The following is a 19,262-nucleotide window of genomic DNA, read 5'->3' on the forward strand; positions in this document are numbered from 1 at the left end:
AAGACCGAATTAATAAAACATAGCATTTAAGTAATACCTGACATCTTCATACATATGTAACTTTGAGTTTAATAACAGGAGTGGAGGCCTAGTGAATATGCATACAAAAGCAGAAGCACATCTCATGTGGCAGTTGTAGACCATTAGGAATACATATGTAAAAGATAGCCATTTACTCTGGGTAAAGAGGTTCTGGAATTTTTCAATTTAAAATACACTGGTGTTAAAAGTCAATACACGAAGCGTAGTCATTCCACATTCCCATCTCTTTTTACTCAGACTGCAGCTCACCCAGGGTGAATAAGGAACAAGAAGACCATATGGAGTATGTGGTGCTACAACTCAGAGTTTATGTGCTTCAAGTGGTGTTTAAGCAGGTTGCTGCAGGCGATATGCAGGAACATGTCATCATGCTAGCTTTTAAGTATTTAATCAATATGCTGAAAGAGGAATATTGTCAGATCTGACTTAAAAGTTCCAAAACATACCAAGATAGATTTTTTTAATGTATTGACAATTTTATTAAAATGAATTTTATTGCATTAAACATAGCTTTATACTGTATCTTTTTTTTTTTTTAAATGAAGTACACATGACTGTTTTCTGTGTTTGCCAGTTTTACCTTACTTAATGAAACTCTGCATTCACAGAAATGCAGCATTAGGAACCCCTAAAATTATTTTGATAGCCCATTTCTGACTAGACTTTAACTCATATCCTTTTAAAAATAACATTGAAGTTTCTTTTATGTTACTATCTTTGTCAAAGTTATTTATACAAAACAAAAGCATTTGAAGGTTAAATTGTAATGCAGACATTATTTCCTACATTAACTTTGCAAACCACTTGGAAAGGAACTGTGTGTATCTCCATGTGGCTGATGTGACTTACCAATGAAGATGACCCCGTCCCTCGGTCAGTCTGACCCATGTCATACTACCGTCTTTCCAGAATCTGCTTCTTGGATTCCAGTACTTCACTTTCTGGTCCAGTCATGATACACTGTGTTTTTCATTTTAATGCTGGAGTATTTGTTCAAGTCCATAGATTTTGCATTTTTAATCTTCCTTAGAACAGTGGTGAATAATGGCCCTTGGCAGGAGATAATGAAATTTTCTTAATTTATATTTTCAAGCAGAAGCTTCAATTGAAAATGGCATCCTGTGGCCTGGAGACATAGCTCTAGTGCAAGTTTCAGGGGAGCTGTAATAATAACGCAGTGCCAGCGGTGACGGGGAATGATAGGACAGTGAAGAAGTAATTTAAGAAAGAAAAGAGAATGTACCAAAGCTTTATTGTAGCATATCTAATGATCTGCTGAAGATTCCCAATAGCTTTTGGAGCATGACAGGAGAAACTAATGTTATCTTGCCAAAACAGAAGCCCCTGCTTAATCAGCAGAACAAGATTATTGATTAAAACACCTCACACAATAGATTGCACATGGAATCTCATCTCCATACATTGCACGTGGAAAAGTGCAATAATGAGCATAAGATAATAAAAAAAGAGCAAAAGCAATTTGTTGGGAATTGTACAAGTCAAGATTAGAGTTGAAATGCAAACGAATTACCATGGAAAGTACAGCTGTCCTTAAAGCTGAGCGCAAAAGGGGATGGATGCAGCAGGGACATGGCTACATCGTGAGCAGAAGATACTTGCTAACAGCACTGCTGGAGCTGCTTTACTTTCCTTTTTTTCCCTGTATTCATCAGAAATGTGAAAGGGCCATTCCTCATTTGCACAGTCTTCTTCCTGAGGTGAAAGGAGTTCAGACATTGTACTGTAACTGTTAATTAAACACTCCATTTGATTTTTAGATTACTCTAAGTGATGCATCTGCATTATGAAAATGTAACCTTTCTTCATTCATACTAAAATACTGAAGAAACGGCGTCAGAGTACACAATTGCTCCTTGCATTCATAAGAATAGTGACACTTCCTACATTTCCCCTTGCAAAACGCTTGCTGCTGCTAGCACAGGAACTGGAATTATCATGCCTTCAGTGCTACAGTTAGTCTTTTCCTAACTAGGGTTTCAAATTTAGTTCATATATTACCTTTCCTAAATCAACTATTATTGAGTTTGTATAGAGTCCTTTGCAGATATGCTTTATTTCCTTGTAAGTGACAAAGTCAGTGTATCATAAATCTTTGTGAATGTTGTGAATGTCTTAAGCGTGAAGACATTTCTCAGTGTGAGATCATATGAATTGTAAGATTGTACGGAAAAACCTGAGAATTTGCGTATTTTAGCATATGCTAGGGAAGTATGCAGTTAACTAGATTACAGAACACTTAAATGGTACTTAAAACCTACAGAAAACTTAAACACTACATTACAGATACTGAAACACTGAAGTATTTGTGATTTGACTTCTTAAATTTGGAGAAATTAGAGCTGGTTTGTATCATGCCTTCGATTGGAACAATTCTAAAAGAGTTTGAATATATGGACCAAACCAACAGTATTGTGTAGAAAAAATGGTTAAATTGAATGAGGCACTTCAAGTTATTTGCCAGTTAAGGTTTTTGAGGCTTGGGGGTTTTTTTTCCTAATGGTGTCTAAGCCAATTTTGCAAATCTTCAGGAACTTTATTTCCACTGTATTTCTGTTTTGAAGAATCCCATGAAGTGACCGCACTCAGAAAGGGCTTGTCCATTACAAAAAGGGATGAACATGGGTCACAGGATTGGGTTGAAGGCTGTAACAGTGTAATATGCTATTCATTGGGCATAGTGTTTCTAAAGGTTTCTCAAAATGATGAAGCTCTGCTATGGCAGCAATGCGATAGCTTTGACAATCTGTAGCAGTGTGGGATAATCTGCTGTTTAGTGCTATTTTATGGAGAGTGTAGTATCTCCAGACAGAATTCAGTGTTTCTTGCCTTAAAGAAGCTCAACTGAAACCTTTATCAGTTTGTAAAATGGCCTTTGCAGGCAGCAGCAGAACTGTAGGCCAATAACTAATAGAGAAGTTAGTATCCCTGGTTTTTCAGGGGGGAAGAAGCAACAACGTAGCAGACAGAAGACTTTCATTTCTCTTGAGAACAAATCACAGTAGTATAAATTCCCTGGATTGCTTGTCTCAAAACTGCCTCTACAGACTCCACTTACTCTTCATCTCTTGTCCGTAACCCACAAATTGGGATTGACTGCTGCTGTAGTTGCTGTTGGGCTTTTGTGAAGGTTTCAGTGGAATTGAAATTTGACCTCAGACTATGTAACAGATAGTTACCTGAAATTTCCATTTGTTACAGGTGAATATTTTAATCAAGTGTCTTTAATTTGAAATCGTAGAAGTGCGTGAAAAGCAGAACCTTATATGAAAATTACGCATGTTTTATAAAATGTGTCCAGCAGCACAGCAAAATCAATGATGTGAATGTAAAAGGCTACAACTTAAAGCACTTCTATTTATTTAGTTGTCCAAGGAATTGCACTGCTTGGGGAGGTGGTAGGGGTGTGCTTTGTAGTATTGCTGTGTACGGCAGCAGTGGGCATAGCTCATCACTTTGGAATTGGGGTCGCCTTCATTTTGGCCAAAGGTGAGCACAAGGCGATCATATGCAGAGCAGGTGAAGTCTTGCATAAAGAAATAGTCAAAAGTTTTTACAAGGTCAACTACTTCCTGTAAATGCTACTCAGTGCCTGAAGTTTGACACTGGCACTTACTGTACAAAGAAAAAATTGCTGCATTTTCTTCTGAATTGTTACTGTGCATCCTTTTGATACAAGCTAGCATGAAGTTCTTCTCAGTTTCCTGACTGACGGCAACATTATGAGTCTTTCACTGGGGGAAAATAAAAAAGAAAACAACTTCTCATAGAGAAACAAGAGTCCATCTTTTTCGTAAGATTTACAAATACTACTAGTAAAACTTTTTTTTCCCACAGCTAAATATGACCTTCATTGGTTTCATTCTCAAGCAATTTCTCCCAATATGTATCCGTTTTATTTTGTAACAAATCAATATTTCTCTCTTAATTGCCGCTCATTCAAGTGTAAAATGAAATTTTCATACAGCTCAAAGCTGTGGAAGCCATTATACTGAATGATGCACTATACAGAGTCCTTTTGTAGGAATTATTTTGGCTTCAGCGTAAGGTTTTCACTAAAGAAACAGAAAGAAATTTAAAGAAATTAATTACGAAATCTTACATCCGAGGTTTTCTGATGCTGGTTAGTCTGGCTTAACCCTGTGCCCTAGGTGTGGGGCATAAAAAACCCATATGGGGCTTAGAACAGAGATACCTTTGAGGTTTTGAGCCATATTGCCTTCTCCTGCTTCTTCGTCCTACACAATACTCACGAGAGCAGCATGTTGACCCTTGTGAGAGTACAAAAAAGTGGCTATATTGTACTTTTTCAGTATTACAGATTCAGTACAGTGATTTTCTCTGCAAGTTGGGTGCACATTTAATCACTTCAGCGTGTTCTGAAAGCCACTGGATGCGTCATACTCGTTCCAGACTCCCTAATCTATTGCACGAGCTGTTGCACAGAGTAATAGTGCTCTTGGGAGCGGTGTGGTGTTACCTGTGCAATAGCTGTACAAGGGACCTGCCTGTGCTCCTGGAAAGTCACTGCCACAAGCAGCACAGAGGTGACAGGTGAAATCCTCGCCATCTATCTTTATCCATGGTTGTGCGTATATACAGAAATCCCTGGCTATTTCCAATTAGTTCTACAATTATGAGCCTTATGAGGCTAGAAATAAGAGGCTTAAAAAAAAAAGAAAAAAGGACAAAGAAAAGAAGAATTAACTGATAAAGTCAGAAGAGTTGTTATTCCCAAGTTCGCTCAGCAAGAGGCACAGTATGTCCTGACCAGCTCTGTGCCAGTTTGACTAGTATATAGAAAGGGATTTACATCAGAGTTCTTCAAATGTGCTTGCTCTACCTTTTATGAGGTAGCGTGAATTATTCTTATACCTGTTGGCAATGTACAGCTGTGGAAAGCCGTTGATACAAGATAGATTATTTTAGCTTGGGATGTGGTATTCAGGGAGTGTGGGAAGTAGTAGGGCAATAGAGAAGTTGATGTACAGCTGGAGTCAAAGGCTAGACTATTACTTAAGTTCAGACTTCTGTTATTCAGTTTGCTGACAAACAAAACTAACCCCTGAAAAGATCAGCCAAGCTCTTTTTCTTTTAGTCACCAAACTCCCTGACCTCTTTTTTTCCTTCCACTTCCTTCTGACTATATTTTCTGTATTACATTTTGACCATCTCTTCAGAGTTTGGTGATTGTTTTTCTAATTTTAACTTCCAAGCTTTTTTTTTTCCTGGAAAAATGAATAGTAGTCTAAAATCTCTGACGATTATTAGTATTATTATTATTAAAAAAAACAACTTCAAAACCCATTAAATTCAGTAGACCCTTGTGGTTAGAGGCATTGTAATAAAGTTCTTTGTATTAAAATTCATTGGATTCCATTGTTAAGCAAATCACATATATGTTTCAGTATTTAGTCTCCTCTAAAATACATTTTAATTAATTTCCTTGCAGTTCTTCGTTTTAACTGTTTCTGTTAGTTCCTCAGACAGTCATTCTTTACCTCTTCCTGTAACCTAACAGAGGAAGCTTAGAGTCCACCAGTTGCTCCTAAAATAATTAAAATGGAAATGCTAATGCTTTTTGTCTGCAATAACTCTTCCAACCAAAATCATAACTTCCTTGAATCAGAACAAAAACGTAAAACCATTCAGCAGTATGTGCATCTCTAAAGATGGAAGGAATTTCTCATTTGTGTTATTGTACATTATTCAAAATTACACATTTTTTTCATTTTTATCATCTTTGCATTTTGCTTTGATTTTATTGAATAGTAGTATCAAATCAGTATATATTTGGGACAGCTATATCTACCAGTGGGAATGAGTGACATTTGAGATAACATTGATCTCCAAATTTAAAAGTATAAAGCCGGAACTGAAATATTGTTTTGAAGCCTTATTTATGGACTTTGACTGATCCAGTATTAATTAACTTTGTTGTCTTATGGATTGGACTGGCCAAGTGTGAAGCGAGTTAGCACTGCGTATAGTACTTTAGCATGAACTTGCAAATTAAATGTAATTTTAAATTAATTAGCTTGCTTTCTTTTCCCATTACAGGTGCAACAACCGAACACAGTGTATAGTAGTTACTGGGTCAGATGTGTTTCCTGATCCTTGTCCTGGAACATACAAATATCTAGAAGTTCAGTATGAATGTGTTCCTTACAGTAAGTATAATCTTTTTATTCTTGCTCACTTCCTCTGGCCCTCACAATTAAAGCTGGAGTGCTGTTACATGGAAAAGAAGCATATGTTTATGGCCCACAGACCCATTATGCATGCAGAGCACTTGCAGACTAGGGCCTCCAATTAGCTTCACGAAGTGTGGAAGGAAGCCATGGTGTGATGCTGGCCAAGTGTCTGTCTGTGTTCTTAAGTGTTTGGCTTTTAAGGCTACTGTTTTTTCAGAAAACAAACTCGAATTAGCTATTCAGTAGGCCAGATAGAAATTTGTACTTTTGCCCGCTACCAGTTGCTGACAAATTGGCTTGGCTCACAGACTTCTAAAGCAGGAATTGACTTCAATTTTAATCATGATCTACTTGAAAGGCTACCTGCTGTTTTGGTGACTTGGGGTGTACACCAAAACCCAACACTGACACTCCGAGGCGAAAGCCCCTCTTGGGGGACAGTGTAAGAGGACTTTGTGCTTCAGGGGCACCTTTGTAAGTGAACGCAGATTCAGAGTGAATAAATCATCAGAAAGTTACTAAAACTTGGTTCTTAAAAAACAATGGGGAAAAGAGTGAGAAAGAAATGTTCACTTTTAATGCAAAGAGAAAATATGAATTGTGCCTTGAATCCGCTGCCAAAACACAATTTTTTGCTGAAAACAAAGTAAATACTGAAGTCATACTGAGGTAGAAAAATTTGAAGTTACAGCTTCTTCAGCAGTTTTGTACAATATTCTTTCTAATGCCAGAATTCACTAGCTTTAGACATACTTATTTTCTTGCAATAATTAACGCTTTTTTTCACTGACGTGTATGCATGTTTCTAAAAGTTCTGCAGATTCGACACTTTTAACTGGTTTTGCTTTCTTGTAAGGTCATTCTTTGCAGTGACTTCTCCCTCATCCCGTAATTCAACAGAGAAATAGCTGTGTTTGCAATGGAATTTGAGCAGTGCACTGATCATTCCCTTAAGTTATTATTAAGCGTGAATTTCTTGATCTGCAGTAATCCTTAACCAAAGTCACATTTTCTGTTGGTACAGGAAACAGGCCAAGTCTGAGATGCAAAAACACTGTGGTGACAGTATATATTGGAAAAGGAAGGAAATGAGTTCTGGCATAAGCAAAGCTATGTCAAAACTGTCCGTACTGTTTCTTGCACAGTTTTAAAATTTAGACTTCTTAAACTGAAAAACTACTCCGTACTGCTTCACCACATTGAACCTTCACTGTTGTTAAAGGCCAAACACAGATCATCTGTTTTCTTCATTTCTGCTGTGTCATTGTGAAATGGTTGCTTGCTGATTTTTTTTTTTCTGTACCATTTGTAGGATTGGAAGCCTACTGCATACAGTGATCCGTAGTACCATTCCTCCTGTGTGTAGTATCGGTGGCTTGTTGTAACCGTTCTTCTTGTGCCACTTTTGAGGAGTGATGTCTTACCCCAATCTAACCAAAGTTTTGTTCCACAAAGATCACTTTTACTTTAGCACTATTTTCATTCCCAAATTCTCAGAAAGAGGGCAGTGCATCTGATTCCAAACCATGAGGTCAGTCAAATGACAAGAGGTTACGTTTCCAGTTCCAGTAGGCTAGCTCATAGAGAAAAAATGTGATGCAAATAATGTTCAAACAATTTTTTATGCTGTTTTAGGAAGAGAAGTATGGATATGTTCTACCGATTGGGTATTGCTATCTACAGGAATCTTTTCTTTTCCAGTTTTCAGAAGTATAGTACCACAGCGCGGCCTACCCTGTACTCTAACGTGTAGTTATTCTACTTCTAAAATGTTTATTTTTGTTTACTGTCAATGGCATTGGCCTACCCTTTGAATTATATAATTCTGTGTCTATCATAACTCAGGATTCTGGATACTTCTTGTCTTCCAAAATCTTTAAGTTTTGGAGTTTGTCAACTGCAGCATGTACAGTGATGACACTACACCCAGTTCCAGAACTGTGAGAGGCATCATCTGTCATTGCCAGCAGTCATCAAAAAGGTTGCCAGCTACTAAAATCAGTTTTGAAGTTTGATTTCAGACTACATTGTGCTTCAGTAGCCATTTTGATTGCTGACCGTCTTTCTTCCCTGTCCCACAAAGCCTATCCTCCTACTTTTTCCAAGTTTCTTTTTTTGACTCCTGATAAATTTGAGTTACCAAGTCTAATTTTTTTTCTCCCTTACTTGTTCAAGTGCTCAATATCTAAACGTACGGAATGACTGAAGTCATTAGGTTTGCAAATAGCAGTTGTCCCAGAATAAGAGACTTGTTAGGAAAGTGGGATAGGCTTTTGTGGGACTAGGAAGGGAGATTTTTAGTGACCAGAGCACTTCTGAGTGAAGTTCAGGTATGGTTCTTTTTCTGAACTTCATCTTCAGTTACTGCAAGACTGCAAAATTTGCTATGTCTGTGACACCTTTCAGTCCCTGAGAGGTTACAAATAGCAATCATACCAGGTTTTGTGGTGAAAGTTGGGAGTTCTTACACGCTGGAGTTGGTGTCATCCATGTACAAAATGCAATTTATGAGCTCCTCTATGTCTTGCTTGGCTTCCAGAAATACATAGCTGCTTTGCTGATCATACATACTGATTGAGCTTTCTCTGGGTTCTGTATTCATCGCACTCGTAAGAAAGTACTTAATGAAAAGCTTCCTTTTTTGCATCTCAAAGCATAGACCTGTTGCTGATCTTTTTCTAATCTTCTTTAGTAAAAAAAAAAATCTCCGTTGGATCTCCAACAAAACTAAAATTCTAGACAAATTTGATAGGCATTGCTTTGTCCTAAAATAAGAGTGTTATTGATTAAATTAAAAAGAAATTGAGAGTACTGTACTTGACATTTCTCTCAATTACTCTGCACAGTGTATGTTGACACTTCGACTGAATAACAGAAGTCAGACCTTTTATAAAGAAGAACATCAAAAGTACCGTTTTGTACATCTGTGCATTTTTATTTTAAGCCTTTTTTTGGACTCAGGAACTCAATAGGAAACGTTTTAAAGTGTTTTATTCTCTGTCTGTATTGATTGGACTTTGTAGCATTTGTTTATTTCAATAAGCCCATCTGTCCCTGAAAAATGTACAGCTGTACACCAATGCATGCAGAGCAGACATGCCAGTAATGATTTTAGTTATCCCTATCTTTTCCCCCCCTCTCCTATTACTAATTCTAAGCAGGTACAATATCAATATCGCTGTTTGGCGAGGAATAAACTCGTGCATAAAAGTTCCCAAACAGAATCATCTGAAAGTCATTAACACTGTGAAGCTCAGGAATTCACCTCAGAATATATCTTCTGTTTACTCGGATAACTCAAGAATTACAAATTGCAGAAAAACAAGTGCTTTACCTAAAGACGTATAAATGAACAAAGGCTAGGAAGACTACTGCTCATTTTGAGAATATTAACTCCCTCCCACTCCCCCATAAAGTTTTGGAATTGTTCCCTGAAGAAACACTAGATCAGCTCAGCCAATACCATTCTCTCAAAATAATCATGTGTAATTTTGTTAAATGAAACCAAAAATCCAAAACTTGATGTGAAACATACAAATACATTCTTCACGATAATACCGTAATACTGGAAATGTAATAGCTGTGCAAATAGTTTTGATGCACTTCCTTGGTATCAGCAGCTACTGTTACACAGATTGGTACATCTGTCATTTTCCAGGTCATTTATGAAACTGAGGGAGCATACTTCAAAGGCTACTGAGTATATGAAATAGATTTTATTGCAAATAATTATTGGGAAGCTATTTACTAGCAGGACTTCAGCTATACGTCTTCCTGTAATATGTTCCTTACAACTTCCTTGGGGAAAAATGGCTATAGTAATATAACTTTGTTAGTCGGGTTCGGTTTATATTTTCCATGTGTGGTGGTGGGATGGATATTTGTTTTAAACACTTAGTATGACTGTCCTTGCATACTAGCTTGCTGTTTCGGGCTTAATCGATGGTGCTGGAGAATATCTGAATAAGCTAAATGTTATTTTTTTCTTCTCTTTTCCTCTTGCTTACTGTGCTTTTGCTTCTTTTTTCTAGATGTTTTTGCTTATTCCTTCTAGTCTGATTTTGCAGTTATAGACTAAGAAGTGGCAAAAGTTCTCAAGATTAATATTCAGGAAAAAAAATAAAGCCTAAGGAGAGCTAAAGGATGCAAGCTGCTTTCTTTACAAGAAAGAAAAGCAGAGAGATGTCTGGGGCAAAGACGGGGGGAAGGTTTAATAAGCACACATACAAACCTATATAATTAATATACTGCGTTTTGGATTTATAATTATCTAATTAATATTATATGTATATGTGCACTCGCACATATATGATAAATTAATGTGTCACTTAAAAACCAACTTGATAGCATTATGCTTTGCGAAGACGAAGAGTATGTATAGCATGCATTAGTAAAGTCATTCATTATTTATTCAGGTTCACTAAGTGAAACTACATGCCAACATATCTGTATTGCCTCCTTAATCTACTAAAATGATTGATCCATGTTCACTTGTGTAACCGTAGAATCTCTCTCCTGCTAGGTTTTCCTGTTGTCTGTTTCTCTTTATCCAATATAGTGCAGTTCTTATTCTCCCTATATTTAGCGTCTGTTACTAATTTAATCTTTAGATTAATAGTCAATTTATGTTAATCTTCTTTCTTTTTTCCTTGCACTTTTTTATTTTTCTTCCGATGCTTAAAATAGAAGTGGAGCAAAAAGGTAAATAACGTATACAGTCCAAACCCCAGCTCCTTGTTATGTGCCTTATGGATGTTAACCTCTTCCCTTCCCCTCCCCACAACACTCTTATATTATGATAATCAGCAGGATCTCATAAGTACACCTCATAAAGAAGTCGACTGTTTGCAATAAAGTGACTTGGCTGCTTAAAGTAGGTGGCGGGGTATAGTGTCTGAAATACTTGGGCTGGAGGGAAGACTCCCTTGCTTTTTTCTCTCCCTTTCTCTTCGTCTTTCTTTCCCTCTCTCTCTCTCACCCTTGGGTAAATTCTTGTTACAAGTGTCATCTTGCCTGGCTTCCAGAACCCTCTCCATAGCATGCCATGGTTACAGGGTTTCCTGGTCTGTTTCATTCATTGCTTTGGTTGTGTTTTGTTTTCTCTGCTCCTAATTGCTTTCTCTATATACCTGATGATTTGTTTTGTTCCTTTATTTTTAATCGAGGCACCTCCTTTTTCAGCCTCACCACTTCTTAAAGTTCTAAACAAGTCGATGTGATTTTTTTTGGACTGAAATGACCTAGCGCACTGCTGCACACCAGTTAAAAGCTCTGGAGCGTTAATGCGTACTCACTAAAAGTCTAAGACGAAAATGCAAGAGTAGCTCTACATTTTCAGCTGTCTGTGTATGCCATTGAGCCTTGGTCTGTACTAGTGAAAACAGTTCCCATCCACTTTCCATACTGGTACAGCAAGAACGTGGTAACTTTAAGAAAAGTGGATGATAAAGGGTGATAATTGCATTAATTATAACATAAGGTATAATCTAGTGCCAATTAAATTGATTTTTTTTCTTCCTGACACAGTCATTATGATTTACCTACCTTTTTTTTTCTTTTTTTATGTCTTTTTTATTATGAGACAGTCTTAATTTGACGTAATTCTTGTCTTACTTCTCTCTGTGACTGTTAGTTTTTGTTTGCCCGGGGACGTTGAAAGCAATTGTGGACTCACCGTATTTATATGAAGCTGAACAAAAAGCAGGTGCTTGGTGCAAAGATCCTCTCCAGGCTGCAGATAAAATATACTTCATGCCATGGACTCCGTATCGCACCGATACTTTGATAGAATATGCTTCTTTAGAGGACTTCCAAAACGGACGCCAGCAGACGACATATAAACTCCCAAATCGAGTGGATGGTACTGGATTTGTAGTGTATGATGGTGCTGTCTTTTTTAACAAGGAAAGAACTAGGAACATAGTAAAATTCGACTTGAGGACTAGAATTAAGAGTGGAGAGGCCATAATCAATTATGCTAATTACCACGACACCTCTCCATACCGTTGGGGAGGAAAGACTGATATTGACTTGGCAGTTGATGAAAATGGCTTGTGGGTGATTTATGCTACAGAGCAAAACAACGGGATGATAGTAATTAGCCAGCTGAACCCCTACACCCTGCGCTTCGAAGCCACCTGGGAAACGACATACGACAAACGGGCAGCATCCAACGCTTTCATGATATGTGGTGTCCTGTACGTAGTGCGGTCAGTGTATCAGGACAATGAGAGCGAGACCGGCAAGAACACCATCGATTACATCTACAACACCAGGTTAAGCAGAGGCGAGCACGTGGACGTCCCTTTCCCCAACCAGTACCAGTACATCGCCGCAGTGGATTACAACCCCAGAGACAACCAGCTGTACGTGTGGAATAACAACTTCATTCTGCGATATTCTTTGGAGTTTGGCCCACCTGACCCTGCCCAAGGTAAGACTTTGGGTTTTTTTTCTCATTTTTAATCTCTTTGTGCTTCCATTCAGATAACTATGTTACAATATCTTTGGTCTTAGGCTTAGCTCTTGGCCGAGAGGCACGGAGGGCTTGCTTGTCTGCACTGTGCTGAGCACTACAGCGTGATGCTGGTGCAAGGCAAATTTGCAGCACCTGTGAAGAGAGACAGTTACTTTATTTGGTTTACAGGCTTGTACTTTTCTTCTTTTTTCTGTGTTTGAGTTGGGGAATTGTTTATTTACTTTATACCGTCAGTCAGTTTGACTTTCTACAGCTGAAGTAAGTTTGAGTTCATTCACGCTGAGCCAGAACCCTGTTCCCATCCATTCAGTGTTCCCTGACTTCTGAATCGATTACAACACACATGCAGACCTTTTAACTTCTTGGCGCCAGTAGTCGAGAGCGATGTGTGCTGGGAGGTCCCAGAGGAGATGTATGGGGTTAATGTGCAATACCAAGCATAAATATTTTTCCGCAGCCCTATTTTCACAGTTTCTAATGCTGAGTTAGACAAGATTATCTGACCTCTTTTTAGCAGGTTTCTCGGTAAGTCCGTTACAGTTGCAGTTCAACTCACTTGAAGTTAGAACAACTACCTAAAAGGAAGGACATTAACTGCCAGAAGAGGAAAGAAAAACACAGGTCTTTAGATCTCAGAAATCCCTTAAAATGACATCAACAGGCATAGCCACATATTAACATCTAGAGGGGAGAGTAAATACCAAGAGAAATGCTCTGTGTCAGAAGACGCATGCAGCAAGGAGCAGAATGTTGATAAGCTGCTTCAGCAACGAAGGTAAAACTTCACTTCTGTCATCTAACTGGTATGCATGTTTAGCAGATGTTTTTTCTACTTCAAAAAAGGAGTAATAATGGCTTCTCCACGTGAAAAGTAGCTATCCTGCTTCAGCAAAGCTGATTCCTGCACAACAGTGCAAACCGTGTAGTGTGCACACAACTGTATCAACACACATATAGCTTTTCCTAGGTAGAAATATACATAAGATGCAGCAGAACAAGGCAGTTTAGAACCCATACATTAGTGACCTCCAGAGCCGGGTGAAGATGTGTCCAGTCTGTGTCCTGCTATCTCCCTGGCAATACATGGCCAGGCTCGGGAAGGTTCTGGGTGTTTGGGGACTGAGCTCCAGCCACGAGGGCAGCCATCCTGGCAAGCTTTGCTCCCTGTACGTCAAGCTAGTCCGTTCCTTAAGGAGGCTTTGGGGCTGCTCTTAGCAGAGACATAACCACCTATGTAATTAGAAAAAAATTATAGCTTTCATTTTCATACATTCTCATGGATGTCACTTTTCATTCGGTTTAACTGAGATGAAGATGCATTTTAAATTCTCCAAAGCTTCAATAGTGAGAGGAGAAAATGGAGGTGCAGGCTCTAAGTAGCTTTCGCAGTTCAGGCAGCTGCCATGAATGTGGCAAAAGCTAATCTTTAAATCATTGCGTTGAGGGCAAAGTGTTAAGGAAGAGCTGGGAGAGAAGGAAAGGCTTTATAGAATCCTTCCTTTGCTTCAGTAAACCACCAAAGGTCTCCAGTAAGACATTTCATAATGTTTTTATTATGAGAGAGTCTCCAGGATCCTAAGTTACAGTACACGTACTGGCCACATCCCATCTGATACCAGAAAGAGATTTGGGCATCCACCAGACCCAGACGAGGACGGGTCCAGGGCACACTGCAGGGTGCTTGCCTCTCCTCTGAGCTCTGCCCATTCACCCATGAGGATGGAGAAGGAATATTTTTTGAGTTATTTATGAGTTTGGGTTTTATATGCGTTATGACATCAGTAAATATATTTGATTATGGCCTTTTTTTGACTATAGAAACCATATAAAGACACTAGATTTATTAGAATATGTGATGCATATATTCACAAACATTTTTCCTTATATAAAGCCGATTCCCAATATTTTAGTTTTGTATGGATCTGTACATAGCAGATCTAAGAATATGTTTCAGTTCATTTCTTCTTTTGCCTAAGCCAGTTGCTTGTAGTTAAAGACTACTAAATTAAAGGAAAAATTATCTACTGTGATTGTCCTTGAGATGTACTGCTATAAAACCAAGAAGAGATGCTGTATGGTTTCTAACTCTATATTTTATTTGTATTATATTCTCAGTTCCTCTTTGTTTCAGCATAAAGTCTGTATAAATTGAAGATCAATCCTTCTATTGTTGCACAGTTAAAGGATCTATATGTGTAATACACATTTGAATTTTTTTATCTCATGTGAAATTAGACCACATTTTCAGCACATTCAGTGAAGGGCATTTTTGTTTTTCTTTGTTCTGTTTTATTTTGGGGATTTTTTTGGTGGTTGACTCAGATTTCTTAATCATCTACTCAAAGACATAGGTGTTAGGGTAACATTCTTTGTCACCTAACGCAAGAAACTTCTTTTAGTGTCTTTTTGCAATGGTACTTTAATATCAAGTATTTAATGGTGTCACAAGGTCAGTGCTTCAAAATTGGAAGTCGTGTCCTTTTCTGTTCGAATGGTTAACTTGGGGCCATTGTGGGAAACTCAGCAATCTGTGTTCCTTCTGTTGCCGTGGGAGCAATAATGATATATAGGCACACACTGATTCTTTCTTTTTTTTCCCCCATTTATCTGTCTTGGCTATCAGTTCTTGTCTACACCATAACTTCCAGCTACCAAGTGCTTCAAAAACAACAGTCTTTCTTCCTGCATGAAAGATGAATTTGTCACATTTGAGTCACACTTTTGAGGTTGAGGGTTTACATTTGCTCCCAGGGCCAAAATCTTGGATTCATCCATGATTCCAAACCTGCCTTTTTTCTGTCTGTAGTTTCTTTCATTTTTAAATCTGCCTTTTGAAACATCTAAAATACCACTATAATTAACCTAATGTTGACCTTGCCCTTTCTGCAAAACCACGCCATTTTCTCCTCTTGCAACTACATTATGTGTTTGCTATTTCCTTACCTTCTTAATCTTCAGGAGAACTCTTGAGATTTCTAAAACTGCGGATGCTGCAGCCAGGCTACTGTTTTACCTTGACAGTAGGGTCTGCTGCCCTTAGAACTCCCCCCTTAACCTCATTCTTCATGTGTTGTTTTTAATTCTCATGGGCATTTACAGTACATAGATGCAGAAATGGCTTTCAGAGCAACAGCTGACAAGTACCACTCAGATACTGCAGAAGAGCACGTTTTCTAAGGTTAAGTGTAAAAATTACATTTAAAAATCAAAACCGTAATTTAGAAATAAAATAAAATTTTTCAGGCCCCACAAAAAAGCAAGTGTGAAAAATTTGAAACAAACCAGAGTTTTTATATCCTTGGTAAATTTAGTGGCTATGTCCTGTTACATTCTTTCTGAAGGAGGTATCCAAGAGACCAAATGAATCCTCGCTGAAATAGGAATTTTTAAAGGAATTTTAAGTTAAAAGATCAAGAAGAATGAAAGGAATTTTCCCCCTAAAAAGTGAATATGAGCATTACGCTGTACGGTTTCCTTGGTAACAAAAAGAAGATAAATCCTTTTGTTCTATGTTAGTGCGTTAGGGAGAGATTTCATCTACACTCATCCCAATTTGCGCTAACTGTGCAAACTGTTCAAACTGAAGTTGTCTCCCCTTTTGTACCGTGATACCCATCATTAAGTTTTATTGGATCACTGCAGGAAAATACGGATGTTGTGAGCATGGACAGAACGGAAACTCGGAGAGTACTATCACCGAGGGTTTGAAATAATAGGAAAGTAGCGCAACTAAATCTTTATAACACCAAGAATGTACAACGAAGTCATGCAGCAAATTGTTAAGTAAATTAGATCTTTACTATTATATTGAATCTGATACACTACAGATTGATTGAAGAGCAGTTGTACAAGTAAGGACAGCGTAATGGGGACCAGATAGCACATTTCTTGATCATAGGTATTTTGCTAATTTTGTGGCGTGTTTGTTATCATTTTCAGGGTATAAAATTATAAATGGCTGTGTAAACACTTCGCTATCAACTAAACGGGATTTGGCAGGGTCAATAGAGTCCTGGCTCGCATAATAGCTGGAACCTATCGGTAATTAGGTGAGCCTTAGTGACTTCCCTGCTACCTGCTGAAGCGTGAGAACAGGCACACAGCGGTAATAAGCAGAAGGCAGGGAAGTCTCCGTCGCTTTACACGGCAGCTCAGTGTGTGACACCTTTTGAAAATGAAGGCGGGCACGAGATTTTCACATGTCCGAACACATTGAAATACCTGGCCTATAAAAGCATACGTTTAACTGAAAAATTCATGCAGCTGATTTCTAAAATTACCTACATGCCGGAGATGAAAATGGAACCGTCAGTATTTTCAGAAGTGGCGCATCATCTGGGCACTTCAACACAACTTTAAATTAAAGGTCAGAGTTGTAATTTGGGTGGTGATTTTTTTTATTTTGGCTTGGTTTGTTTTTTTAAAAACATATTTTATGCCTGATTAGAATAGAAACCTCTTGGCAAAGAATACTAGATGGCTTGTGTGCCTTCTCTGAATCTACTCCTCACTGTCAGTTAGGGAAACAAAGGTACTGTTCCCCCGCTGTCCTAGGCAATTGTGTTATGTTGTTTTATAGACATCACACTGTTAAACAGGTGTTAAGTTTTACTCCAGTGGTGTCTTCATTTTTAGAAACAGATAATATGCATAACTCTTTAAATCAGCTGTTAGGAATTGCATGAAACAAATGTCAATTAATTGCCCTCAACTTGAGTCTTTGGATTTACTTCCTATTGCTCTTTTGTTGTTTTTTGTTTTTTGTTTTGTTTTGTTTTTGTTTTTTTTTTTAATTCTACAAAGACTGTCTTCAGCTGATAATGTGACACACCTATTCTTAAAAAAGGGAAGAAGGCAGAAGAGGTTTTGGGTTTCTCCTTGGCACATCAAGCCTAGTCAAAAAGTCCAAAACAGAATCTCACATTGTAAAAATGGCTTTTTTGGCTTTGGACAAAAATTACCTATCTTCAGCCTTGTAGAGGCTCACCCCTGCTGCTTGGAACAATAGGTTAATAACCTCGACACGGAGTTTGTTCTTCTCCTTAGTTGCGGCATATTAATCATCCCTGCCGTCACCTTACACTGGTGAAGCGCTCAGCAAGACAGGGCATGGAGCCTGCAGACGCCATCCCCTCAGCGTTCAGAAGGAGACACATCAGGTGGTGGCAGCTATTGTGTGTCTTCTTGCAGTTTAGGAGAATGGCCTTGCAGATTAAGTTCCCCAACAGGTCATTAAAAACAAAATGATCTGCGTTCTAAAAACTAGATGTATTCCTTAAAGTGATGCGTTTGGTCGTTTCTTATTTTTATAACCTTCTTCTTTCCCAGACTTCCAGCACTGTCTGAAGTTTCCTGCTACACTCTTAAATATACTGACTTCTCCTTTGTTTAAATGTAATTCAAGAGAAAATCTCTTAGAAATTATCTGTATTTTTTCAGTTTTGCAAGAGAAGTGGTTTGAAGTCTTTCTCCTAAAACGTGAGATTATAAATACATTTCTAAAGTATGTACTACTACTAAGCTATGCAGGTCATTTTTGAATCATAGGTGATACGCTTTGAAATTTATTTTAATGGGTAACATTAAAATTGTTCTACCTAAAGTTGCATAGTGACAGCAAGATATTTTCACTCAGGGTGCAGCACAAAATAGGTTCTGAAAATTGTTACCTCACTACTGAACTTCAGAGTTGTTATGTATCCTTACAGCAATATTTTGCTCCTGAGACAAAGCTATCCTAAACATTATAGGTTTTGAGTGGTAATTGCAATAATGCTAATGCACATTTCAGTGATTAAATATGTACTAATTAGCACAATGTGTTAGGGGATGGATAGTAATAATTGGTTGTCCCCTGCATCATTCGCCGTCCCCACCAGTTCCGGTTCCCCAGGACCTGATTCAGCAGGCGTCGCCTGACGCTTCTGCAAGTGATTGCAAATGCTTTTGACAAATGTTAATTGGGAAAGCACTGGAAGGCTGCATGCATTGTAATCAAAAGAAAATTACAGCAGTTTCACAAGATGTCAGGCAAGCACTTGCAGAACAGATCCGAGGATTTCAGTAGGTTTCATAGTAGCTGGCTATGCCACGAGTTCAGCACAATCACACAGGCTGTATTCAAGCAGCCAAGAATGAGACTGAAGAGAAGACAGCATCTGATGAAGTTTCTCATTTGTGAGCAAAAGAGGGATGAAAAGCACATCTTTGCTTTTAGTCTTTAAAACCAGATCCTGATGTTCAAAAATCCCACTCTAAATTCATCCGAAAATAAAAAGCTAAATTAATATTTGAGAATCCTAATCTATTATAACTGAAATATAATTGAAAAAAGGATTTTGAAATAATTGTTATCTGCCAAACTACTGAAAGTTAATCTTATTCAAAACACTAACCTTAAAAACATCTGCTAAAAGAAAGTAAGGCAGCTCTTTTGTTTATGATTTAATTTAGAGAATGTCCGGAAAGAGTTCAAGGGCCTAGCAGAAGAAGAAAAAAAGAAAGAAAAAAGCCACTTTATTCACTGAATT

At 38.0% G+C, this 19,262-nt stretch overlaps 1 protein-coding gene across 17 annotated transcripts in view; it reads left to right on the top strand.

Moving 5' to 3' along the window:
* The window catches only part of ADGRL2 (adhesion G protein-coupled receptor L2), a 394,446-nt gene that overhangs the window by 337,513 nt on the left and 37,671 nt on the right, over positions 1-19,262 (top strand). For all 17 annotated transcript variants that reach the window (XM_075759768.1, XM_075759776.1, XM_075759770.1 and 14 more), the window contains 2 exons: positions 6,121-6,230; positions 11,887-12,687. In XM_075759768.1, the coding sequence (XP_075615883.1) occupies positions 6,121-6,230; positions 11,887-12,687 (911 nt within the window). The remainder of the gene's footprint in view (positions 1-6,120; positions 6,231-11,886; positions 12,688-19,262) is intronic.

The sequence above is a fragment of the Balearica regulorum genome, chromosome 8 (assembly GCF_011004875.1).
Source record: "Balearica regulorum gibbericeps isolate bBalReg1 chromosome 8, bBalReg1.pri, whole genome shotgun sequence".
NCBI lineage: Eukaryota > Metazoa > Chordata > Aves > Gruiformes > Gruidae > Balearica > Balearica regulorum.